General features: G+C 43.9%; 1 protein-coding gene across 3 annotated transcripts in view; it reads left to right on the top strand.

The window, feature by feature from the left end:
* The window catches only part of adcy8 (adenylate cyclase 8 (brain)), a 105,342-nt gene that overhangs the window by 48,929 nt on the left and 29,028 nt on the right, over positions 1-27,385 (top strand). For 2 of the 3 annotated variants that reach the window (XM_078216091.1, XM_078216090.1), the window contains exons 8-11: positions 3,338-3,438; positions 13,623-13,824; positions 15,641-15,730; positions 24,662-24,834. In XM_078216091.1, coding sequence (XP_078072217.1) covers positions 3,338-3,438; positions 13,623-13,824; positions 15,641-15,730; positions 24,662-24,834 — 566 coding nt within the window. Of the gene's footprint in view, positions 1-2,629; positions 2,828-3,337; positions 3,439-13,622; positions 13,825-15,640; positions 15,731-24,661; positions 24,835-27,385 lie in introns of all 3 variants that reach the window. The other variant, XM_078216092.1, reaches the window with a different exon arrangement.

The following is a 27,385-nucleotide window of genomic DNA, read 5'->3' as shown; positions in this document are numbered from 1 at the left end:
ATTTCTCAGCTATTTAGTACTCTTTTGGTCATGGTCACCCATACACACTTAAAATTATTCTCGTTCTTGTTTATTTTTTAAAAACACTGGCAGTAGGGGCTGCCGGATCACACTTTCCTTTCATCTTTCTGATTCGGGAAATCGTCCTCCTTATGAACTGTGGATTGCCTGTTGGTGGCTTTTATAACACAGTGGACTTCTATCTCCTGTGGAATCCCTGCCCTGTGGATTTATTCTTATTTAAGTGATTAAAGTGACGTCGTTCTGACTTTACACAGGAGCTGTTGTGTCACTTAACCATAGTCCATAGCAGGAAAGCAATATCCTAGAAATGCAGGTAACCTAAATAAGTGGTCACACAGTGCATCAGTCTGAAGGATAAGAACCAGCTGAGAAACATTCACAATAATCAAATGGAGAGCAACGCGAGTAATTTCACCACTGGAGCTTTATTCCACTTTGGTAAGTTTTCTGTTGCTTTAATTATCTTTTAATTTCTGTGCTCCCCAATCTAGTGGCTGGGGACTTAAACTTTGCACTTGACATGCCGTGCTGCAAGGTGACAGGCTAACTGGCTACAATGCATAGCTTCCTCCTCCCATCTAGTAACCTGCCACAGTCCCAACTTCCGAAAGCCTTTTGCCTCAGGAGTGTCACATTTCCATTCCCATGCTCTTTCTCTGTTCTTAACAACTTTTGAGCAAGATTACTCGATCAAAGTAAATCAATGGCAGATCTGAAACTATACTGTGGGTTTCTGGCCTCAATTGGACTCATTTTGGGACTACCCATGGCAGTCTGTCCATAATCTCTATTGGAACTGGGTTCAAACGCAGGGTCTAGAGATGAAACGCTTATATATTGAGCTGTCAGCCTTTTGAAATAACAACAACATTTATATATACAATAGATTAGCCCTTCTTTCCCAGGTATTGTAAAACATTTCAACATCAAAACCATTTCTACAAACCTATGAAAAGGGATATTGCAGCTTCAATCTTTAGTGTATGTTTCACAAGTTACAGTTTGAAGACATTGACTGAGTTTGTAAAGTGCACGTTTGCTAAGCATTGTAACATGCTTAAAGGTCATTTGACAAGGTTTTCTACTTTTTAATTTAAACGGTTGGCATGTGTACACTTTATCCTCTTGATCTTCTTACTTGGAAAGTGGTATAATTTTGTCAAAGGTCTGCCTCCTGAAGCCTGGTGCTATTTGGGATGCTGCTGGAGATCTTGTTGAAATAAGCAAAACTCTCTCAAACATAAGATAAATTGTCAATGCCTTTAGTTATATCTGCTTTCCTGGATGCTCCATTGAGGTCACGGCTGATGGCTGTATATTCCAAAAGCTTTAACTCCTTGCTGGTAAAAACATGGAATAGTAACATTTAGCTTTATTGATAGTGATAAATTAAAGCCATTATTCAGGACCATTCAAAAAGCAAGATTATTGGCGACTAAAAGATAGTTAATTCAATTATTAAAGTTTGATATTACAATACCATTTTGGAGCACGGTTTCTCCGAGAGGGGGAGGAGGAGATATCTTCTCCATATTACCTGGTCAGAGGGCCAGGCCTTTAATTTCCCTTTATAGTCTGGAGATGTGGTGTACTCTCTGTCTGCTTTGCCATTTTGCTTTGCAAACAACATAGAACAATGTAATAGAATTCAAACCAGAGAACACAAAGTGACTTCAATATTGGAAAAGAAAATGGAAGGCAATGCTAAATGGACGGCCATTTAATGCTTTCACCAAAGATTAATTTCAACCTCTCTACAAATATTAAACAACACTACCTGCAAACAGCTGATGACCACTGTTAAGATATTCTAGTCTTTCAGTCATTGCCCTCTTCAGTTAGTAAGCTGCAAGAAAAAAGTTGAATCCGTGTGGTTGATACATACGTAATTTGCATCAAATCAAATTATAATTTTTAAAATATGCATGTGTTCTTCGTTTCATCTGATTTTTAATTTTTCAGCAAGACTATATAAACCCCTACCACCCTCACCAACACCCCCCCCCCCCCCGCCAAAAAACCTTGGTATTTTAACCTTTAATGTTTTTGAGTTATGATAGACTATTCACCATTTCAAAGCAACATAACTGGGTGGGATTTTCCACGCACCGCTGCGTGCTTTACTTCAGAGGCAAAAGGTCCCGCCATGGTCAATGGGGTTTCCCGTTCAATGTACTCCGCGCCGCCGGGGAACCCACAACCGGGGGTTCGCTGCTGGATCCCGCCGACATGAACGGCCAGAAAGTTCTGGTTAATGTGTTCAGCCACTAAAGCTCGGCAAAAGTTACTTCTGTAAATCTGGTCAGTAAATATTGTGAAGTAAAATTAGTGGCATTGAAATCTTATCGTAGCTCTGAACCTACTGAAGGCAGCTTTGACAAAATTGAACGTTGTTAATGTGGTTTGGTGGATAAATTGCAGACATGGTCCATCCTAAATATTAAGGATGCAGTACCTGTAGAACAGGGAAGCTGATAGTGAAGACAAATTCTTGTTTTACTAAGAGATCATCTCCACCTTGTCACATGTCCTTTAACTATTCACTCTAATGCAATTTGAACAGAGGTCTAGCGGGGTTTATTCTGTTTGCATGTGCTTTCCCTAGACTCTGGCTGCCCTAACAAGAAATTCAATAAATCTGCTTCCAAACCACCTTGCACAAGCTTTGCATGTCCAGTCTGGGCCTGAGGAAATTAACAAGCGAATAGAACATATCATCGACTTAAGGAGTGGGGATAAATTAAGAAGAGAGCATATCAAGCCTTTCTCACTGATGTTTAAAGACTCCAGCCTGGAGGAAAAGGTAGCTGGCCCACCAATACACATTTTGGCAGCCTGAGCAAAGAGGACACATTAAGTGGAAGCAAAGATGTAAAAGCTTTAAGGGAAAAAGATTCCATCACAAAATTTTAAATTTGAAAAGTAATCATTTCTATTATTGCATACCTTTCACACTAGAAAGTTTTAAAACAGTTGATAAAATAATAGAGACATGATTAAATCTGTGAAAGGAAAGATAGTTACGGGAGAAAGGTAATTTTAATGTGTTAATCAAGACTGGTTATTTTAATAGTTCGTCCACTGGATTTGGTTACTTATCAGATCATTTTTTTAAACTCTCTGTAAAGTAACCTTGACAATATCGTTAGAAATTTAGTATTGTTCTTTTTTTTAAATTGACACAGCCCATCCTTCTGGTAGGATATAATCTTGCTAATTTCCCAGTACCCCCATAGAGACAGATAAATCACTGCAAAGCACTGTGGAATCTGCAACACATAGTCTGTTAATGTTTTGTGCTTCTTTCTTCCAGTATTCGCAGATGCGAGATGAAGTTTTCAAGTCAAATCTGGTGTGTGCTTTTATTGTTCTTATCTTTATCACAGCAATACAAAGTTTACTTCCTTTATCAAGGTAAATATACCTTGCCATCCCCTCTTGAATATGAATTGTGTATTTTCTTCCTGCTTGGTGTGGTCTAACATGTTTATTTTAGGTTCCATAGTGTTTGAGGGGCTGCATTCTTATCCATTTACTTTAGTGTTGTTCAATAGCCAAAAAGCAGCTTTGCAAATTTTTTTTCAAGCCAAGCCGAGTATATTGATAAGGCCTCAAAAATCAGAGAAGCGTATACCAAAAATCAAAAGAAGGAGGATAGATATTAAGAAAAGGGCAATTACAAAGTGAAAAATGAAAGAAACCCTGGTAATAAATAAACCCTGGTAAGAAATAAATTAGAGTGTGATATTGCATTATCATTATGATAACTGAGATAGACTAAGGACAAATCTAACAACCCAAAAATGGGCATTTGTAAGATGCTGTGGGCTATCACCAGCAGTGGACTTGTATACCATGACATGTAACATTTTAATCTGGAACATCTCTCTCGCGCACCCATTAGTGCCTAATCAGGAGTCCAAGCCTGGTTCAGTGGGCACTCTGTAAGGGCATGCCAAGAGTGGCATCAAATATACCTTAGAATGGGGCAGTCTTCCACCAGTCAAGTGAAACTATGACAAAGCAATTCTGTTCTAAAGCATTCAGAAAACAAAACTGCAATTCTGATCAGACCTCGAAACATAAATGCAGACAAATTGTGAAAAATCAGTAATAGAGTACAAATTATTCTGGTTTACGAGTGTCCAATAAAATATAAAGTTTATATTTCATATAAAATCTAACATAATATATAAAATAAATATTATTTTATTATAAAATAAGATACTGTTACAAGCATGTCTATTTAAATAGTAATATGAAATGTACATGGTACATGTAAATGTAACATGGGTAAAAGCCCAAAGCATTAGGCAAAAGCAGGGTTAAGCAGCATCATGCTTGATGCAATGTGGTAAGAACCAACAGATCAGAGCAAAGCTCAGTAGCTCTACCATATCCAGCCAAGAATGCAGGTGAAGCACGAGTTAAATAATAGGGGAAGGCTTCATGTGCACCTCCTTTCTCAAGTGCATGTGAAGCCCAGCTTGTGAGTGTTAAAGACAAGTCTGAAGTATCTGCAAATATGTTGGTCAAAATTTGTCAAGTGAACGATCCAACTCAGTTTCCTCTTGAGGTCCTTTCCTTCAGAGGTGCCAGTGTTCTGCCAATTTGACATTAAGAAGCAGCTACATTAGCCATAATAAAGGCTCTGGGCCCCAATAACATTCCAGTGGGGATGCTGAAAATCTGTGCAAGGCTGCTATCTAGCCCCCTCATCAAGCTGTTCCAGTTATGCCACGACACATGCACAGCTCTCTGCTCTCCTGCTAACTCAGTCACCTGTATGTGGAAAGGAGGTTTTGCCCATGCTTTTACAAAGCCTGCCTGCATGGACACATTGAAAACAAGCTGATTGCTTATCTTGGCAAGGGTGCATTCATGTCACCCTCACACCTGCTCCCAATGGGCAGTGAGGCTTGCAGACAGCTCTTCAGCAGAACCAGAAATATTGATGCACAGGGAACAACAGCATTGGTGGACAGTTTGGCTCCTTGAGATTTCTCCACCATGCACCTTGATCAGGGATGTTCCTGTAACTGGTCCCAATCACCCTCAGTAACCCCATATCCCTTGACATTCTTATCATCCTGAAAAGTATCAGAATAACTTTGGAGTCCACTTAATGAAGGTGCCTCAACTGCACTATGGGATATGGAGGTCCAACAACTCACCATCCTCCAATTATACAGAGTCCTACAAATCCCATTTCTATATTACAATAAAAGCAAAATACTGGAGATGCTGGAGTTGTGAAATAAAAGCAAAATGTTCTGGAAAAGCTCAGCATCTGTGGAGACAAAAGCAGAGTTAACATTCTGAGTCCAATATATCAGCTCTGAAGAAGTTATATTGGACTCATGCTAACGCTGTTTCTCTCTCCACAGATGCTGCCAGACCTGATGAGCTTTTCCACCACATCCTGTTTTTATTTCACCTCACAGTCCTACATGGCCTTAGTATTGCTGAGAGAGTGTGTTCTGTTATTCTGGACACCGAGCAAGGGTAAACATCCTTCCTACATGGACCCTGCAACACCCTGTAAGATCTCTTGATGCTTCACATGGATAACCTCTCAGTCCTATGCAGAGTCCAGCACACAGCCCCATTCTACTTAACTTCACCTCCTGGTCCTTGATGCACTGTGGTTGCAATCTCTTTATGCGAGGTCTGTTTCTACCCTTGGTATGGAAACGGGCAAGCCAAACAATCTTCCATGTGAGATCTCACAATGTCTGCAGTCAGCTGCACATACATCTCTTTAGCCCGATACCAAATTCCTCTTGCATTCAAGGCCAATTTGCATGTTGTCTCTTGCAGCCTTCACCTGCAAGGTAGCACAATTTTACATTTGAACAAGGACAGCCAGAAATGCTTGGACATGTCATCTCACCATTTTCCTAAATAAGACCACAGCACAGCACTTCATTCTTATAACCCTCACACTGCATTTACAGTATTCCTAACCTCCCCACCGCCCCCCCCCGCCCCGCCCCCCCCCCCCCCCCCCCCACCACAGCCCCCGAGGGTTCTATACATCCATCACATCTCACATCAAGGCATCAGCAGCAGGAGATGTAATGACCTCGCTGCACACTCTATGCAGACATTCTCAGAACTCATGACCTGGTGAGCTGCAAGTATTGGATTGCATGATGCATACCCAGGCTGCACACTCACAAAATGAGGGCCAATGCTTAAACATCCTCATGTTGGAATATTCAGTAATCACAATGCTGATGATGTGAGAGCAGTGACTGTAGAAGAACACTATCAGACTCTGTTGGGAAACTAAATTCCAAGCCCTTAAGTATCTGCGACCATTGAAGCAACTAGCAGCAAGATGAGAATCGAGAAAACCTCCAAGGAGGGCAAGTGAAGACGTTTTTCAAGTGCTTAAAGTTTATACACTCGTGCCACCTATGTGCCTTCAAAACTTCCTTATTTTTCTTTCTCTACTGCTACGCCCAGATGCAGCTCCAACAACCAGAGCTGAGGCGGAGGCAGCCTGCTGACTGCTATGCCCTATTCACTGTGATGAATTTGGCTGGCGTCCTCTGGTGGCCCAAGGCCTATGGGGCTCTGGCCTGCTATGTGTCTCCTGTTCAGGTGCACCCTCCTTGGCCTGACCTGCTGAAGACAATGGGGTCGCTGGCAGAGGGGAGGTGGAGTGGCAGGGCACCCTTCGAGTGTCCTGGGATAAATTCCCCAGGATGCCTGGCTGGTTCATCTTTTTCACTTTGTCAGCGATGGCACCTCACTGACACATTGAGGAGAAGGGACACCCGGAGAGAGTTTCAGATGCCCCTCTTACTGCTGCATTGCTTTTATAGCTAAAGTGACGGAGGCAGGTCTGAGCGCATATCCACAGCAGCTGTGTGTCCTGCTAGACCTGGATTTCCATGGCGGCCGCCACACTTTCCATGGAGGCAGCCAAGCGCTCACGTGCTGGACCCACAGCAGCAGACAGGATGTGGACGGACTCCTCCAGCTTTCAGTCCAGTCTGCACATGGCCTCTGGCACCTCTGCCGGGTATTGCCTTGCCTGTCTCTGCATCGCCAACATGACTCTTAGGGCCGAGTCCAGAGGCTCATCATCTGCTGGGCAGGGCCCTGGTCTCCAGCAGAACTACGAGTGTGAGTAATCGTGACTGTCACTTCCTCTGCCAGCTGTGAACCATTGTCAGTGATGTGCTCACCAGATTGTGACCCCAAGCCTACCCTAGAATAAGAACTTAAGAACATAAGAAATAGGAGCAGGAGTAGGCCATCTGGCCCTTCGAGCCTGCCCCGCCATTCAACAAGATCATGGCTGATCTGAAGCGAATCAGTTCCACTTACCCGCCTGCTCCCCATATCCCCTAATTCCCTTATCGATCAGAAAACTATCTACCCGTGATTTAAACATATTCAACGAGGAAGCCTCCACCACTTCAATGGACAGAGAATTCCAGAGATTCACTATGCTCTGAGAGAAGAAGTTCCCCCTCAACTCTGTTCTGAACCGGCCCCCCCTTATTTTGAGGCTGTGCCCTCTAGTTCTGGTTTCCCTTCTAAGTGGAAAGAATCTCTCCACCTCTACCCTATCCAGCCCCTTCATTATCTTATATGTCTCTATAAGATCACCCCTCATCCTTCTAAACTCCAACGAGTACAGACCCAATCTGTTTAATCTCTCCTCATAAGCCACACCCCTCATCTCCGGTATCAACCTGGTGAACCTTCTCTGCACTCCCTCCAAGGCCAATATATCCTTTCGCAAATAAGGGGACCAAAACTGCACACAGTACTCCAGTTGCGGCCTCACCAGTGCCTTGTACAGTTGCAGCAAGACCTCCCTGCTTTTATATTCTATCCCCCTCGCGATAAAGGCCAACATTCCATTCGCCTTCTTGATCACCTGCTGCACCTGCAGACTGAGTTTTTGCGATTCGTGCACAAGGACCCCCAGGTCCCTCTGCACAGTCGCACGATGTAATTTTTCTCCATTTAAATAATATTCCAATTTACTATTATTTCTTCCAAAGTGGATAACCTCACATTTGCTAACATTATATTCCATCTGCCAGATCCTCGCCCACTCGCTCAGCCTATCCAAATCTCTCTGCAGACTTTCCGCGTCCTCCACGCAATTCGCTTTCCCACTCACCTTCGTGTCATCAGCAAACTTGAATACCCTAGATTCAGTCCCCTCCTCCAGATCATCTATGTAAATGGTAAACAATTGAGGCCCCAGCACCGATCCCTGCGGCACGCCACTGGTCACCAACTGCCAACCAGAAAAGCACCCATTTATCCCAACTCTCTGCTTCCTGTTAGATAGCCAATCCCCAATCCACGCCAACACCTTACCCCTAACTCCGTGTACCCCAATCTTCTGCAGCAACCTTTTGTGAGGCACCTTATCGAACGCCTTCTGGAAATCTAAAAACACCACATCCACCGGTTCCCCTCTGTCAACCGCACTAGTGACATCTTCATAAAAGTCCAGTAGATTCATCAAACACGACTTTCCCTTCATGAATCCATGCTGTGTCTGCTTGATCGAACCATTCTTATTCAGGTGCTCTGTTATTTCCTCTTTAATAATGGACTTTAGCATCTTCCCAACTACGGACGTTAAGCTAACCGGCCTGTAGTTACCCGCCTTTTGTCTACTTCCTTTTTTAAACAGCGGCGTAACAGTAGCTGTTTTCCAGTCAGCCAGCACTACCCCAGAGTCCAGCGAATTTTGATAAATTACTACTAACGCATCTGCTATTACCTCAGCCATTTCTTTCAGTACCCTGGGATGCATTCCATCCGGGCCTGGGGACTTGTCTACCTTCAGTCCTATTAGTCTACCAAGCACCACCTCTTTAGTAACAGTAATTGTATTAAGGACCTCCCCTCCCACCAACTCTCGATCTCTAATATTCGGCAAACTATTTGTGTCTTCCACTGTGAAGACCGACACAAAGAACTTATTTAAAGTCTCAGCCATTTCCTCGTTTTCCACTATTAAATCCCCCCTCTCATCTTCCAAGGGTCCAACATTCACTCTAGCCACTCTATTCCTTTTTATATACTTGTAAAAACTTTTACTATCATTTTTTATATTTTGAGCTAGTTTAGTTTCATAATCTATCTTTCCTTTCTTAATCGCTTTCTTAGTCGTTCTTTGTTTTTCTTTAAAGCTTTCCCAATCCACTAATTCTCCACTATTTTTGGCCACTCTGTACGCATCTGATTTTATTTTAATACTCTCCTTTATTTCCTTCGTTATCCACGTCCGGTTATCCTTTTTCTTACAGTCCTTCTTTATCACGGGAATATATTTTTGCTGAGTACTTAAAAAAATCTCCTTAAAAATCCTCCACTGTTCCTCAGCTGTCCTACCTACCAGTCTGCTCGCCCAGTCTACATTAGCCAATTCCACCCTCATCCTATCGTACTCCCCTCTGTTCAAGCAGAGGACACTGGTTTGGGACCCTACTTTCTCACCCTCCATCTGTATCAGAAATTCCACCATATTATGATCACTCATCCCAAGAGGATCCTTCACAAGAAGATCCTTAATCCTACCTGTCTCATTGCACAAAACCAGATCCAAGATAGCTCGCTCTCTCGTAGGTTCTGTAACATACTGTTCAATGAAACAATCCCGACAGCATTCCAAGAACTCTTCCTCAAGCCCTCCACGTCCAATTTGAGTCGACCAATCAATATGTAGGTTAAAATCCCCCATGATTATTGCCGTTCCACTTTTGCACGCATCCATTATTTGCTTGTTTATAGCCCTCCCCACCTCTAAGTTATTATTTGGGGGCCTATAGACCACGTCTACCAGTGTCTTTCTCCCCCTACTATTCCTTATCTCCACCCACAACAATTCCACGTTTTGCTCCTTAGAGCCTATGTCGTCTCTCACTACCGTCCTGATATTATCCTTTATTAACAAAGCTACCCCACCTCCTTTTTCTACCTGTCTATCCTTCCTAAATGCCTGATAACCCTGTATATTCAGTTCCCAGTCCCGGTCACCCTGCAACCACGTTTCTGTGATGGACACTAGAACATATTCATTTGTATGGATTTGTGCCATCAACTCATTTACTTTGTTTCGAATGCTTCGTGCACTCAGGCAAAGTGTCTTTATGCCAGCCTTTATCTGGACCCGGTTTGTTGGAGCGCTACTAACATCTCCCAAGCCCTCTCCTCCTTTAGCTAGTTGTTTATTCACTATACTCCTGGCATTAGAGTAGACACCTCTCAATCCTATGGTCTGACCTCTCCCCTTCTCTGTTCCCAGTCCACCTGCCCTCTTGCACTGCCTATAACCCTTCTCTGTTTGCGAGCTACCTTCCTCACTCTCAGTCACGTCGCTTTGATCCCCTCCCCCCAACCTATCTAGTTTAAACTCTCCCCAGTAGCCTTAGCCAACCTTCCTGCCAGGATATTGGTCCCCCTGGGATTCAAGTGCCACCCATTTTTAGTATACAGGTCACACCTGCCCCTAAAGAGGTCCCAATGGTCCAGGAACCTGAATCCCTGCCCCCTGCACCATTCCCTCAGCCACACATTCATCCTCCACCTCACTCCATTCCTTTCCTCACCTTCCCGTGGCACAGGCAGCAATCCCGAGATTATTACCTTTGCTTTCCTCCTTCTCAGCTGTCTCCCTAATTCCCTATACTCTTTTTTCATGTTCCCTTCCCCCTTCTTACCCACATCAGCGGTACCAATATGTACCGCTACCTCCGGCTCCTCTCCCTCCCACCTTAGGATTTCTGGGACTCGCCCAGCGACATCCTGGATCCCAGCCCCAGGGAGGCAGACCACCATGCGAGACTCCTGCCTGCCTCCACAAAATCGCCTGTCCGTCCCCCTGACTGTCGAGTCCCCGATTAATACCGCCTTCCTCCTCCTTTCCTTAGCCCTCTGAGTTACAGGGAATGTGGACTCACCAAGGTGAGTGTATCTGTGCTGGTAGAGAATGCAGGTGAAGGCTGTGGCAGTGCATCCTCCGGGGTGCACTGTCATCTTTAGTGTAGTGTAATGGAGCAAGAGCTCTGGGTTGGCTGGCCTCTTTTCCTCCCTCTTTTCTTGCTGGTACCAGGAGTGGAGAAGAGCCGGATTTAGTGGATGCTGAAGCAAGCTCCTTTACTAAAACAATATCTCACTGTTGGCGCATCTGATAACTGCAGACAAGAAACATCCTCACTGGCTTCCTGGGAGGTGGGGGGGTGGGGGAGGGTGGGGAATGAAGCGGGAGGGATTCCTGTCTTGCCTTCAATGCAGGGAGAGTCCCTGTTCTCCCCAGCTGTTGTGCAGCCTCTTCCTTGAAAGTAACAAAGTCTCTATAATATCGGCATGCCACCTCCGCTCCAGGCATGCTCCCACCCTCCTGTTGTGAGCATTCTTGTCCTGCAGACAGACAGAAGGATTGAGTGCCATCCAGATGAGTATGTTTGGGAGCATGCATGCCCAAGCCAGCTTCTGAGCCCTTTCCAGTAAGTGATTAACAAGCAAGATGTCCTGCACACTGATAGAACATTGAGAGGGTGAAGTGGCTGTCCACACATTCGATGCACATGTTGCATTCTCTGCCTACTTCTGCCACCCAAACCCTGACTTCCCTGTGCATTTGCACGTTTACACTGTGTGATGCCCTTATAAGTGATACTTTGAGGTGAGTGGTGCTACTTAGCTTGGCGCAGCACAGTAGGTCATTCATCCTTATTTAGCACTGCTAGCCGGTTGTTTTGTGGGCCCCATGGCGACCTCTGCCCAGGCTGCCGTGGTGGTACACAGGAGGCCCTCCTACGGCCATCCCTGGGAAACAGGATCTCCTGCCTTCCTTGGATGGCCGAGATGAGAACCTGCAGCGAGGCTTCACTGAACTGTGGGGGGGCACACTTTGTCTTCTCTGTCTGGGTAACCTTTCAATATGGCGCCAGGACTATTTAACCCCAGGGCTAAGGTTGGGGACGGCAACTTCCTGCTTGCCCCAGCCACAGGACTTTCCGTGCTCCTTTGGTGAGCTTATGTAATGAGCAGAATAGTGCGAGATCACAGGGGGGGCCAACCATCCTGCCCCACACAGGAAATCACTCTCATTTCTGCTCCTGCCACCCAACGTGTACTCCAGGATGGAAGATTCTGCCCAGTGACCACAATACTGGCTCATTTCCTGAATCTCTTCACTATCTACAAGGCTGTAGTCAGAAATGTGATGGAATACTCGTCGCTTGCTTGATGGTTACAACTGCAACAAGTTTTCTTGATTGGCACATCAGCTACTGGACGCATTATCCAACATCATAAACCACTGGCATGTTTGTGTTCGCATGCTTAATTAATAGGATGTTGCAAACATCAGGAAGAGGACATAGAGCTGGCAAGACAATACAACCATAACCATAAAATAAGAACAACCAAAGATTCATTGACAGGAGCTAAACTGGGTCTCTGGAGAAGCAGGGGCAATATGTGGGCACAGTTTTCATGTGAGTACACTTGTTCCCTTCCAAATTATGTGCATTCGACCAACTGGCCGCTTATCAATTATCTTGAAACATTGGTGAACAATAACTTAAAAATAGTTCAAACATTCGATGGTAGCATTTGGTTCCGTACCAACAACAAGGACCTTGCACATTGTGAGAGTCTGCACTAACGGTACGAGGGCTACAAATGGGGTAGATTTTCATCTTTGTGGGTGATAACTTGACTGATCAGCTTGCCCACGTATTATAGAAACCACCTGATTTACAATTTGTTGATGAATTTAATTGCTCAAGTGCCCAGCTCATCCAGTACTCACCGTGGATTAGCAACCTCAATGCACAGTCAGTTCAGTAGCCATTTGAGTATTGTAATTTTATTGGTATTGTTGAAAGATGAAAATGGTAGGACCAATTTTAACTGTGGGTGGACATCAGAGTGACTAATATCTTTGCCAAGAGCCTGAAGCCATTTGGGTTGGGCCTCATTTCAAAATGCAGTGTATTGCAAGCACTAATCTAGTGCTCAAAGGTAACTGAACAACAGGGTGGGGAGAGATCGTGACTCCTACCTGGAGCTGAGGCTGAAGAAATAGCTTAAAGAGGGGGTGCAATTACAGGAGGAGGTTCTGGAGCAGCAGTAACGTATGGGAAGATGTTTATGGTGTCAGGACCATTCAAGCTCCTCTTTGTATACCAATCTTTGAAAGAACTTGTTTTAGTCATAGCCCACCCATTGGTATTATAAAATATAAGTCAAAGGGCACTGACATTTAAGTTACAAGTATATTCTTGCCTTAAACAGACAAGGACCTAGGATCATCCACAAACAAAATAATAACCAATGATTGGAAACGAGAATGGTAATATCAACCTCCTAAGTTTTGGACTCTACCAGCCTGCTGGTGAGGGTGTGAAAATTGGCCCCATTATTTCACTTTCTTTCCACCAGTGAGTAACCCATATAGTGAAAATTTAGCCTATTCCATTTCGGTGTCTGGCCAGACAAGTGCAGTTCATATAACTTTGATCCTGATGGTATTTCAAATGCAATGTTATATCGAGTGACTGTATGCAGTGAAACAAAATCACCTTACTATGTTTTCTCTTTAGAACAATGCCAATGGTGATCCAGTTTACCATTCTGATCATGTTGCATGCTGCACTGGTACTATTCACTACTGCGGAAGATTATAAATGTCTGCCTTTAGTGCTTCGGAAATCATGCTGCTGGATCAATGAAACGCATTTCGCAAGGAATGTCATCATATTTGCCTCCATTGTGATAAACTTTCTTGGTGCTATAATAAGTATAGTACGTATTTAGTTGTTATTGTGCTGTTTTTGGTGAGATATGCCTAAAGTAACTTTAATACAGGATTAAATCGAAGGCTATTGGGCACATCCTTTTAAGTATTGAAAGTCCTATTGAACATACTGCAATCTGGTTCCTAAGCTTCATTGAACTACAGGTCTAATGATTTCCTAATCTGATATATTTTAACATTCAGAGAATTAAAACATATTTATAAAGGCAGAAATTTCAAAATTTCGAAGGATCATTAAGCGATTGGTCACATACAACAAAGTAAGACTTAAAACAAACTCTTCCATAATTAAATATACCATTATTCTAACTAATGCAATCTCATTACTTTGGTATGTCATATGGATAAAATTTGATGTTAAACTTAGAGATCACATGAGAACTTCATAGAAAAAACTCAAGTATAACATCCTCAAAACCATATCTTCTCCTGGGAGAGATAAAAAAATTTTAAAAGTGAGAATGAAAACCCGAGGAGAATTTGGGGGGAAAAATATCTGAGAAATTCCTCTCTGACCACCATAGCTGATGAAGTAGGTCTCCAGGACACTGCAGTAACTAATAATATTAGTGACTTCTCACCTCGCTTGTCATCAACAGTTCAAGATGTTTTCCACATGTATTCACCCAGATCCTTGTTGAAGATCTGTAGCAGATCCACATTCACTGCAAGTGTGGCAACTTATTCTGGAGATCAAAAAGAAGCACTTACCAGCATCTAGCCTACACTATTTTTTCTTATGACCCCTAGATTTTCCTTCCCTATGTAATTCAAACAACATATCAATCTGAACAGCAGCTATTCCCATCATCATTTTAAAGAGCTGTCTTTTCCCCTCAAGGTCCGTACTTTTCCAATTACAGAATGTTCCAGTTCCTGTAGCCTGCCCTGGTACAAAAGACCAGTAAGATTGGGGTTGGATATTTCCTCAGAATGGCTCCCATTCCATTGCCATAACACTGTTGGAAATTGGTTGGAAACTCTTTTTACGCATGTAAACAAAATTCAAGATGTAGTTACAGCAACAATTACAGCTGCATAGATGCTTTGAGAAAATTCCAGCCCGTTTTTTTTATTCATTCGTGGGACATGGGCGTCGCTGGCTGGCCAGCATTTATTGCCCATCCCTAGTTGCCCTGGGAGGGTAGTTGAGAGTCAACCACGTTGCTGTGGCTCTAGAGTCACATGTAGGCCAGACCAGTTAAGGATGGCAGATTTCCTTCCCTAAAGGACATTAGTGAACCAGATGGGTTTCTTCGACCGTCGACGATGGTTTCATGATCATTAGTAGATTCTTAATTCCAGATTTTTTTATTGAATTCAAATTCCACCATCTGCCGTGGCGGGATTCAAACCCGGGTCCCCAGAACATTAGCTGAGTTTCTGGATTAATAGTCTAGTGATAATACCACCAGGTCATCACCTCCATTCTTCTGTATTGTTAACTCCACCCTCCCATTGTTTGTTTGGAAGATGTCAAACTGTGTGCTCCAGACTCTTCCATTTAATCATCATTATGTGGAAATCTAAAAATTAAAGCATTGCAGTGAAGAGTGCTGCTTTAGATATTTGATAGACATTATTTTAATCCACACAGTAGGCGGATGATCATTGAATAATGCCTATTTTGAGAGATTAAAACACACACCTGTAATTTAGCCGATTGCTTTTTAAACATGTGTTTTGACATCTTTATATCTTCCCTAAATATTTAGATCAAATTAATTTCAAAATGACTAGATGTGGGAGCTGTGACTAGAACTATTAAATATATCCTACCTAACACTTGAGCCTCTTTTTCAGTTTTGGTGTGAGTCAGATGTATTGGAAATCGTAAAGAATCAGACCTTCAATTCCACTGCCATGTGTACAGATATATGCTTCTATCCAGAGGTATTTAAATACTCTGTTTTCAGCATGTGTGTCTTTATTTAATCACCATCCAAGTATGACAGATATATTTTTGCTAAGTATCGCCAGTCTGACTAAATATAATATGAATTAAATAGCACATTCACCATAACCTTTTGCAACCACAGACACAAGCAGTCATTCATTGGTACCAGTGATGATATGAATTGCCAGGATGTTTCTCATGAGGATTGAAAGTAATCTTCAGCTATGAGGTTGTTCTATTCTGATCCTTTAGCTTGAATTAAGTCCACCTAAACCACATTGAATGACTTTTTGCTTTTGTCAAATTGAATAATGTCAATACTATGAGATGGAACACTTATTTGCCATCTTTTCCATTAGAAATCAGCATTGAGCATGTCCAGATTTACAGTAATAATAACTTGTATTTATATTGTGTCTTTGGTGTTGAAAAACATTCCAAGGTACCCACAGAAGTGTAATCAGATAAAAATGGATACAGAACCAAAGGAGATATTAACTGGGCTGGCTGAGCATTGCCTAAGAGGTGGAATGTAAGGAGTGTCTTAAAAGAGGAGAGGGTGATAGAGAAACGTAAAGGTTTAGGGAGGGAACTCCAGAACATAGTACATGGTGGCTAAACGCATGGCCACTTATATTGGACTGAAGGAACTGGGAGGTGAACAAGAGGCCAGAGCTAGAAGAAAGCAGAGGGTTAATTTTCACCCCCAAGCTTTTGTGGGCTTTAGATGGATAAGAAGTTAAAATTTCAAAAAATTCAGTCCTGACCTAATCGACCTCAAACCCTTCTGATTTTGATTTTAATAGAGAAGGTCAAGGTGCAGGCAACCAATCTAGGAGATGGGTCAATAGTAACAGTTAAGGAGGCTATGCACCTCCTTTTTTACAAGCTTTTTTTCACCCTTTAGGTTAAAGGAAGCAAGAAGTACTGGATGCATTATGTAAGTGTCTTCATAACACGGCTTGTGGGCCAGAAGGAGCAGGATAGCTCCCTTCCAGCCCAACCTGCTTTGCATTCTATAATTACTGTCTCCCCCATGATCTCCCCTCCAGTCACCATTTGTTTCCCCCTCCCCTCCCCTAACCACCATATCCCCCAGAACCACCTGATGACCATCTACCATCTGATGACCATGACCACCCTAACTACCTTTTCACTCATTTACTAATATCTTGATCCCTGACCATCATGTCCCACCACCTCCCCCCCCGCCCCACCGACCCTGCCCAAACCAGCTCTGTAACATTACCTGTCTCTAACCCTGATTCATTGCTGCTGAAACCCTCATCCGTATCATTTTCACTTCTTTTACAATTCCAGTGCTCTCCTGGTTAGCCTCTCACCTCCCCCAGACGTAAAGTTGTGCTCATCCAAAACTTTACTGCCCATATCATCACTCACACAAAGTCCCATTCATCCATCACCCCTGTGCTTTCTGACGCATAGCACTTCAATGTTAAGATTCTCATCCTTATTTTCAAATACTGCCATAGTCTCATCCCTGCCAATTTCTATAACCTCCTCCAGCCCTACAAGCTTTTAATATCTTTGCATTCCTCCAATTCTGGCATCCTGCACATTCCTGATATTAATCGCTCTACAATTGGCAGGTCTGGTTTCAGCTGCTTTTGTCCTAAGCTATGGAATTTTCTCCCTCACCTTCACCTCCTTCTAGATGCACTGTTAAACTTGCCTCTTTGACCAAACTTTTGTCCATATGTCCTTATAATTCCTTCTGTGTCTCATTGTCAACATTTTTATTGATTACACTCTTGGTAAGTGCCACGGGGTGTTTTGCTATCTTAAGAGTGCTATATAAATACAAGTTGTTGTTAAGTTTAATATCTCTGAATTGCCAACCAGTGGAAACGGGCTTTTACTATCTATCCTCTCAAAACTTTGAAAAATTGTTAAATCCTCCTTAATATTTCCAACTCCAGTGAAAAATACACAAACTATCGAGCTTTTCTTCAAAACATCACCTCATATTGGTGAATCTTTGCTGCACCTTTTCCATGGGAGCTCAGAACTGCACATAACACCAACACTGTGACCTAACCAATATCTTGTACACATTTAACATCACTTCCATGCTTTTGTATTTCAAACCTCTGTATGTAGAAGCCAGAGTCTCTTATGTACTTTTCTAGTAACTTTTCCGACCTGCATTTTTGCCTTTAAAAGTCTATATATACATATATATATATGCAGCTCCATTCTAGTAAACATGTTACCTCTTAGGGTATATTTCCTTTTGCTGTTCCAAAATGTATGTGTTCATATCTGCTGCACTGAGCTGTAACTGACACATATTGGCCCATCCTGCTAAACTGATTGGATCAAACCATCCAGTTTGGATCAATGGAGACCGGATGTATGACTGAGGATGTGTGTCGGGACCCTGCAGAAGTCCTGATGGACGGACCTGTGAGAGAATTGCCCAGGAAGTTTGAATTTCGGTTGAGCAGTTCCCCTGCTCCACAGGACCCTGTGCGAATGTCTCTGAATTAGACTTGGGACAGTTCCGCGTGACCTCCCTGGATAGTAACACAGGAACCGTCAGACAGGTTAAAATCTAGTCTAACATTTGGATAAATATACATACCACTCCCCCCCCTGAACCCCCGTCAGCGCCCCCTAACCACCCTTTAAGCAGACCCACCTACAGACCCTCTGATCCACCAAATACCGTCCAACCACACCCCTAGCCCAACATGACTACCTCCACTGACCTGACAATCGCTGACCCGACCCACCCACTTACCCACCTGCCCAATTTCACCATGTACCCATTCTCCCAACCTACCCCCTACCCAACTCCACCACTCTACCCATCCTCCCAACCTTTCCCTTACCCATTTACCAACCTACCCAACTCTACCCAGTCTCCCAACCTGCCCCCTACCCAATTCCACCACTCAACCCATCCTACCAACCTACCCCTTACTCACTTACCCCACCTACCCAACTCTCCCCATTCTCCCAACCTCCTCCCTACCCATCGTCCCACTGACCCAACTCCACCATCTACCCATTCTCCCAACGTACCCTCTACCCACTTACCTACCTACCCAACTCCACCACTCTACCCATCCTCCTCACCTACCCCCTATTCACTCGTCCTACCTCACCTATTCACTAATCGTTCACTCACATCAAAGACAAGACATTTAAACTTAACCATACGACAACTTGTAAAAAGGTGGATCCTGAGTTCCTCGGACTCTTCTCCAATCAGTCAGAGTCCCCCTGAGGGACGTTGAGCTGTGCCTCTCAGGAAGAAATGTGCAGCAGCGTTGCGTCGGGGGCGTTTAGAAGTGCACTGGCAATATGACAATCACTAACTTTGCTCAGAGGATTTGGGCCATTATATCCTGCTGCAATGACAGCCAGATACAGGGCAAAGCTCCCATTTTCTGCCTCAACCTTTAACATCAAAGAACATCCCAATTTACAAGTTTTTCACAAACTAGCACCTTTCAGAGTGAGATTTTCTATTAGTAAAAATGGCCGGGAATTTCTGGCCCAACAGTGGTGGGGTAGGTGGGGAGCGGGAAGAGACAATATGTTGGCAGCTGACCAGTCAATTTCCCAACAGCGTGAAATGACAAGGGGACCTGGTGGTCCTGACCATCACACCGGCCATTAGCCAGAGCCGCTAGAAGCCATCTGGTATCTGTTTTACATTTCATGGTGAGGATGCAAAAGAACAGCCGAGCAGAACATCCACCCCTCACTCGATGGAGCAGGAGCTGCAGGCGGAGTCTCTCTCTCTCGATGGAGCAGGAGCTGCTGGTGGGGTCTCTCTCTCGATGGAGCAGGAGCTGCTGGTGGAGTCTCTCTCTCTCTCGATGGAGCAGGAGCTGCTGGTGGAGTCTGTCGATTTTCCAGCATTTTCTGTTTTAGTAGCAGAAACATCACTCTGCACTGAAATAAATTCCAAATCATTTCTTTTTTATGAATAAATTATTTAACGTCCGACAAATCTGCAAATTACTCCCCAGTTAAAGCATCCCAGAAGGAAAAAAACAGTTCATACCAGTAATCTTCCTTTCCCCTTTACTGGTGTTCCAGTTTAATGTCCACAAAACCAGTTCAGACCACCATCCTTAATTCCCCATTTTACAGATCTTCCTTCTACGATGGACTTCAAAATCGTCTCTCCTATATTTTAATGAGGCACTAATTATTTAAAATAAATTGGTTAATCCCTCTATTCAAATACTGGACTTTGATGCAAGTATGTAATGGGAGCATACCACATCGTTCACAGTCCTTTCTAGTTTGTAATATTTAAAGCCAACAGGACTGATAAATGACTTTCTAATTACGAATGGTCACTGAATATTGCAGTTGTTCATTACACACACGTGAGTTTTCCTAACAAAATTGAGAGGACTTTCTCTCTTCAGACACTGAAAAAATCACACCTAAAAAACATTGGAGAGCTGTAGACAGGCATAATAGAAACATATTCCATTAAAATAAAGAAATTGTATTTATATAGCACTTTACTGCGCCCTCAGGATATCTCAAAGCACTTTGCAACCAATATAAAAATGTATTTTAATATAGTTTACCAATGTGGTGATGCAGCTTTTATACAGAGGTCACGGCTGCAGCAACTCCTGAGGCAATGAAATGAATCCATTCACTTCAGAACTGTGTGGATCAAATTTTTTCAGTCTCAAGTGCACCATGTCACAAATGACAACAATACAATTCAAGTTCTATTGTTAATAAGATTCAGGACAATATTACTTTAGTGCGAATTTATTTGTGGGTAACTTCAGAAGTAAACCTGTGCCTTATCTTTGCACAGTGTGTTGGTTTTCCAGTGCCAATGCAGTACTCCCATCTAAATCCTCCTCAGTAAATCTGTTCAGTTTGCTGGTGTTTCCCCTGATCCTGATGGAACCTGTTGAACCAAATAGGAGCATTTCATCCATGGTAACCTGCCTGCTCCCTTTCCTGAGGAAAGAAAAATAACTAAATACACACATGCCTATGCTGACATTTCACATAGCAATAATGTGGTATTTTGTGGAATTGGTGTAAGCTTAAGTTTGGGTCACTTGTTCGCAGCCTTGTTTCTGAGTCAGTGATGTAGAAACTAGTCCTCGTTGCAGCTAGTAAATAGGTATGAAGGGCTCCGTTTCTGGAGGCAATGCCCTGTGCACCAAGGATGCCTGAAACATGTTTGACATGAATAAAGAGCAAAGAGTGGCTTTCATCCAGCCCCCCTCTTCCCAATGTCATTCCCACTGAGTGCCTTTGAATGGGGGACCTCCCTGAGTTTGTTTTTTGGACTTTCCATCTGGCAACCTCCCCACCCGCTGCTGGTTGAATACCAGTGGCAGCAGGATGAATAATTGCCCACTTGAGGGTCTCAATTAGCATCTGGGTGGGAAGGCTGTCCATGAGCCTTCTCGCCCTGGACTTAATCGGATGGAGGTGAGAAGGTGGCAGGGTCCTCACCCAGCATCCTCCTGCCCAAGTAAATACCCTCCTGCCTCTAAACCCGCAGTAAATTCCACCCTATGTCTGAAAACAAATCATAATCAATTCTGATCCAAAATATTTTGGTTTTGAGGCCAGTAGCAATGCTGGAGCAGATGATTTAGGCTGATGCTCCCCACAGTACTAAGGATATGCTGCAATTTCAGAGATGCCATCATTCAGATGAGATATTCACACTCTTCTGCCTGCATAATAGAATGAACCCACAGCAGTAAAAGCAAGGTAATCTCCAGGTGTATTGGGCAACATTCCCTCCTGGTCCTTGTGTCTTTGGAACCTCTTTCAGCCTTGCATCCCTCTGAGACCTCCTGTTCTTCCAACTCTGGTCTCTTCTTTATCCCTGGTTCTCATCATTCCAACATTGGCAATGATTGCTTCAGCTGCCTAGGTCCTAAACTCTGGGATTCCTTCCGTGAACTCTATCTCTCTCCTGCTTTAAGGGGATCCTTAAAACCTACCTGTTTGACCAAACATTTGTTTAGCTGTTTAATATCATTTGACTGTGCTCCTATAATGTGTTCTCAGACATTTTGCCACATTTAAAGAGGTTATATAAATGCAAGTTATTGTTTGAAAGAAAAAAGTTGATTAATCATCTCACTCACTGTTTGAAGGATTTTGCTATGGGTAGATTTTCTGCCATTTTTAGCTATATTGCCATGGTGACTACATTTCGAGGGAAACTTAAATAAAATTAATAGCTTACATTGATAGAGTACTTTTCATGTCAAAATTCATTCCAAAGAGCTCTCGAGTGGCTTAAAGGGGATAAAATGGATCTTGAGTCAAAGAAGGAGATAACATAAAGCTTGATCAAAGAGGTGGGATTGAAGGAGGGTGCAAAGTAAGGAGGGAGTTGCATGGGGAGCCTGGAGTCTAAGGGAGAGTTTTAATATTTTGATGTGCTGAAGAACGGGGTAGAGGTGTTGGAATGCAGCTTACCCGGAACAATTGTGTAGCGCCACGGGAATTTTTATATTGACTTTAATAGAGGTGGGGGGGCTTGTTTTGGCAATTCATCCAAAGTTCAGCACTTGGAAAGTTGCAGAATTCCGTTAGCATTGCATTGAAGTGTAAGCCTATGTTCTAGAAGTTTCGCTAAGAGCAAGAGCATCAAAAGTGAAAGAGAAGATGAGAAAATCACCAGTTTCAGAGGTGTGGTAGTGAATGGAAGACCTAGGTCCGAAATTCTGGGATTCCTTCCGTGAACTTTCTCTAACTCTCTCCTGCTTTAAGGCAATCCTTAAAACCTGCCTGTTTGACCAAACATTTGTTTAGCTGTTTAATATCATTTGACCATGCTCTTGTGATGTATTTTCAGACATTTTGTTACATTTACGGAGATTATATAAATGCAACTTATTGTTTGTTTTGTTGTAAACAGTTTGGGAGACAGCGTATTCTATGGATAAAACCAGAAGCAAGTAGGGTTAGAGAGGGGTAGGGGTTGTGGGTTGGAAATTGCCTTGTTATCCATTGAGAACCCAGGAGTAAGGAGGTTATAGGAGTATAGACGCCATTGGAGGAGGCCAGATTATGAGTAGGAGACTTCATGTTTAAGGGAAAGGTTTGGAGGGAATACGAGGACATTGAGTTCAAAGAAGGGAGGGGGGTGTTGCTGATACAGAGATTGAAATAATCAAAGATGAAGAACTACTCAGTGCAGAAGTTAAAAGATGATTAAAACTCAAGGTTGAACAAGGTGAAATACTCAGAGGAGAAGAATGTGCTAGAGGAGTGGGCAGAGAGTAAGAAGCAACTTGGTCATACATATCACACCACCACCAAGGTTGCTTAAAGAACTATAGTGGTGGAGAACGTTGAGAGCCAACTTTGACTGAGAGCCAGGGCCTGATGGCAAGTACGTTGTTCATAACTAAGTAAACATTCTGCAGGAAAATGTGGAGAGGTGTGGCAGAGTTTAGTAGGAGGTGGTGGATGGGTTAGATGGAATGGGAAGAAGGCTGTGAGGTTAATTCCGCTAAACCTATTTGGCAGGAGGCACAGAAAAGAACAGCAGCAGGGAGCAGCTTCAATAGGCCCTTCAGGAAAATTGAGACAGGTACAGAGGGAAGCTGTAGACTTATTCAAGGGAATTCGAACCTTGGGCAGCGTTGGAACAATTGGAAGATGGAGGAGTAGGAATGGGTTGGGACTGGTGAGGGAGGGAGAAATCAAAGGACTTGAGAGAGAAGAAATGAAAGGTGGCATAGCCTGGTTTTAGGAAGGGAAAGGCCCAGGAACAGCCAAGAAAATAACTGTGAAAGGCTTTTGAGTGTCCTGAGTTTGCAATATTGCAACAATGCACTTCAAATGTACTTTTTTGGCTGTGAAGTACTTTGGAAGAACTTGCAGTTGTGAAAGGTTTTGTATGAATACAAAGCAAACGATAAAAGGTCATTTACCTGAAACGTTAACTTTGTTTTATCTCTGCAGATGTTGCCTGACCTGCTGAGTACTTCCAGCCTTTTCTGTTTTATTTTTGTGTCAATAGAAGGCCTTCCTTTCCTTCCTATAAATGCAAGGTTGCCCTTTTAGCCGAATGAGTTTCTACTACACCTCACTCAAATATTTGATTTGTTTTCTTTTTGAGGGAAGGAAAAATACTTTTATAATGAATGTGAGCTATTTTTAGGTGCCAGGGGCAGGTATCTCAAACCTGCTGCCCCAGACTCACTGATTTTAGTTGTGTTGCTTGAGATTTCAAACTAGATTTTACATGCTAGTTTTGAGATTGTTATTGTTCTACGTTACTGAAATTGAATTGGATGCACAATTCTGATTATCTGTGATTTGCACTGCATGATTGGCAGCCGGGTGCCTACTGCACTGGCGCACTAACATTCCGAATCATGGAAAACACACATGATGCCCTGATCCCTCATGCAACCACTCCGCTATCTCAGCGGCACATTAAGGGAACAAGTGCAGAGATGAAGTTGGCTGCTCGTCAACAGGAATTAAAGTCCAAAGATGTGCGGGTTAGGTTGATTGACCTTGCTTAATTGACCCTAGTGTCAGGGGGATTAGCAAGATAAATGTGTGAGGTTATGGGAATAGGGCCTGGGTGGGATTGTGGTCGGTACAGACTCGATGGGCTAGATGGCCTCCCCTGTACTGCAGGGATTCTATGAAAGCAAATTGCAGAGAGGCATCCCAGGGAGTTGATGCAGCTCATTGAGATCAGATGCATGGCCATAGCGGAGGGCAAGGTAGCAGGTTGGCTTTTTTACACAGAGAACACTGTATAGGGAGAGATATAAGAAAGGAGAACAGCAAAAATGAAGAGAGTAGTTGCCAGAGTACCTAAGTAGGTAACATTCTTGTAATAAATACACAGAAAGTCGGAATCTGTGCCCACTATGCAGTTAAAGCTGTAACCTAATCCTTGTGTCTTATCTGTTCAGTTTTTTGTGTTTACTGGGGTGCTAGCGATGGTGACTTGTGCAGTGTTCCTCCGTCTGAATTCCATCTTGAAACTTGCCGTGCTGCTGATAATGATTGCGGTTTACGCACTGCTGACTGAAACAGTGTACAGCTCACTCTTCGTTAGATACGACAACTTCCGTCAAAATGGACTGTAAGTATTTAATGTTCTACCTCACTCAGTACTAATTGCATTAATTTTGGTAGCATGTATTATTACCTACAGCGTGGTAGTGCTCAGCATCAGGAACAGGAATAGTTATGGTTTTAATCTGACTTCCCTGAGCCGCTGTGCAGTGAGAAGAGACTGATTTTTAAAGTCTAGAATTGACCTTATCTGGTGAAAGGTTTCTGCAGGAAACATGTTCAGTGGTTACAGAATCAGAGTTTTTAGGGACCCTACAATATGTAATTTTAAAATATTAATTAGTTTTCTAATTCTGTCTACTTCTAAGTAATAATTATTGATTATGGATATTCCTGAATAACAGAAACAAAAGACTAAAAGGCTTGATTTTCAACAGCATATTCTCTGCTACATACCTAAAAACAGGGCCAGGATTCTCCCAAAAACATTCTAAGTGCCGAATTCACGTAAAAACTGCCGTAAATCCCGCTGTTTTTTTTCTGGTGGGATTTTCAAAATGAATCTCCCACACTCTGTGCATCACAGAGAGCCCAAGCGTGAATCATTCCAAAAATCTGTGGCGGGGCCTATTTCCGCTGGAGAGGTTGGCAGCATAGCGCTGAGCGGACCACTGCGAATGTGCCGATCTGTCAGCGCCGAGATCAGAGCGTGTGCAATAGCCCGCACTGCCGACCTCCTGATCGCCAGCAGCACAGCAACCCCCATCACTGGCTGTACGAGCTCCCCACGCCCTGATTGCTGGCCCTCCGGACGTGTTCAGCCAGCCTCGACCCACTCTCCCCCACCCCGGCCTGCCTTAATCACCGCAAAGAACAAACAAAGAACAAAGAACAATACAGCACAGGAACAGGCCCTTCGGCCCTCCAAGCCCGCGCCGCTCCCCGGTCCAGGATTGAATCCTGAATCCAGGATCCCCGCCCAATTTTCCAGCCTATCTACATACCAATATCCTATCCACCGAGCTGTCCCTCACAGCTACGATGCTTTGTTCATTACAACCTATTAACTCACCCCCACCCCCCCATTCCAGACCATGTGATCTCCAGGGAGAGGCGAAAACCCAGAGTGAAAAACCCCAGGGCCAATATGGGGAAAAAAAAATCTGGGAAATTCCTCTCCGACCCCCTGAGGCGATCGAAACGAGTCCAGGAGATCACAATGGCCCTGATCGGAAAATGCTTCCCAACCCTAGTCATTTCCACTTCCACGAACACCATATGAATTCCCTGCCCCCGAGACAGGTTCCCAACTATCCGCAGTCTCGCTCTGTACTGGCACCAGCAAGATGATCATAGAATGAAGCCATGAAACGAGAAACAAGGAACAATTAGCCCGCGCCGCTCCCTGGTCCAAACTAGACCACTCTTTTGCATCCCTCCATTCCCACTCCGTTCATATAGCTGTCAAGATAAGTCTTAAATGTTCCCAGTGTGTCCGCCTCCACCACCTTGCCCGGCAACACATTCCAGGCCCCCACGACCCTCTGTGTGAAATATGTCCTTCTGATATCTGTGTTAAACCTCCCCCCCTTCACCTTGAACCTATGACCCCTCGTGAACGTCACCACCGACCCGGGGAAAAGCTTCCCACCGTTCACCCTATCTATGCCTTTCATAATTTTATACACCTCTATTAAGTCTCCCCTCATCCTCCGTCTTTCCAAGGAGAACAACCCCAGTTTCCCCAATCTCTCCTCATAACCAAGCCCCTCCATACCAGGCAACATCCTGGTAAACCTCCTCTGTACTCTCTCCAAAGCCTCCACGTCCTTCTGGTAGTGTGGCGACCAGAACTGGACGCAGTATTCCAAATGCGGCCGAACCAACGTTCTATACATCTGCAACATCAGACCCCAACTTTTATACTCTATGCCCCGTCCTATAAAGGCAAGCATGCCATATGCCTTCTTCACCACCTTTTCCACCTGTGACGTCACCTTCAAAGATCTGTGGACTTGCACACCCAGGTCCCTCTGCGTCTCTACACCCTTTATGGTTCTTCCATTTATCGTGTAGCTCCTCCCTACATTATTCCCACCAAAATGCATCACTTCGCATTTATCAGGATTGAACTCCATCTGCCATTTCCTTGCCCAAATTTCCAGCCTATCTATATCCTTCTGTAGCCTCTGACAATGTTCCTCACTATCTGCAAGTCCTGCCAGTTTTGTGTCGTCCGCAAACTTACTGATCACCGCCTCCCCCCATCCCCGGGCAGACCCAATCAGCCCCTTTCCTCCCTCCCCTACCAATCACTCCCAGAGGACTTGCCCCCATTGGGCCCCTCCCCCTCTGGTCCCGCCCCCTTGGCACTGCCCAATGTCCAGGGGGCAGTGCCAAGATATCCCCTAGGCATTGCCACTTTGCCCCTTGGGCAGTGCCGGGGGTCAGGTTGGCACCACCTGGGGCAACCCCCCTTTACCCCCAACCTCTTGGAGGGCCTCCGTGGCCCCTCTCCATTCCAGTGGGATCGGGCCGCCAGCTCCCTGTTAGTTGGGGGGGGGGTGTGGTAAACCCCGCTGGAGTGAAAAGCTCCTGGTGGGGGCAACGGAGTGGCT

Source organism: Mustelus asterias, chromosome 7 (genome assembly GCF_964213995.1).
Source record: "Mustelus asterias chromosome 7, sMusAst1.hap1.1, whole genome shotgun sequence".
NCBI lineage: Eukaryota > Metazoa > Chordata > Chondrichthyes > Carcharhiniformes > Triakidae > Mustelus > Mustelus asterias.
Note: the sequence above shows the minus strand (reverse complement) of the source record. Positions and strands in the feature narration are given on the sequence as shown.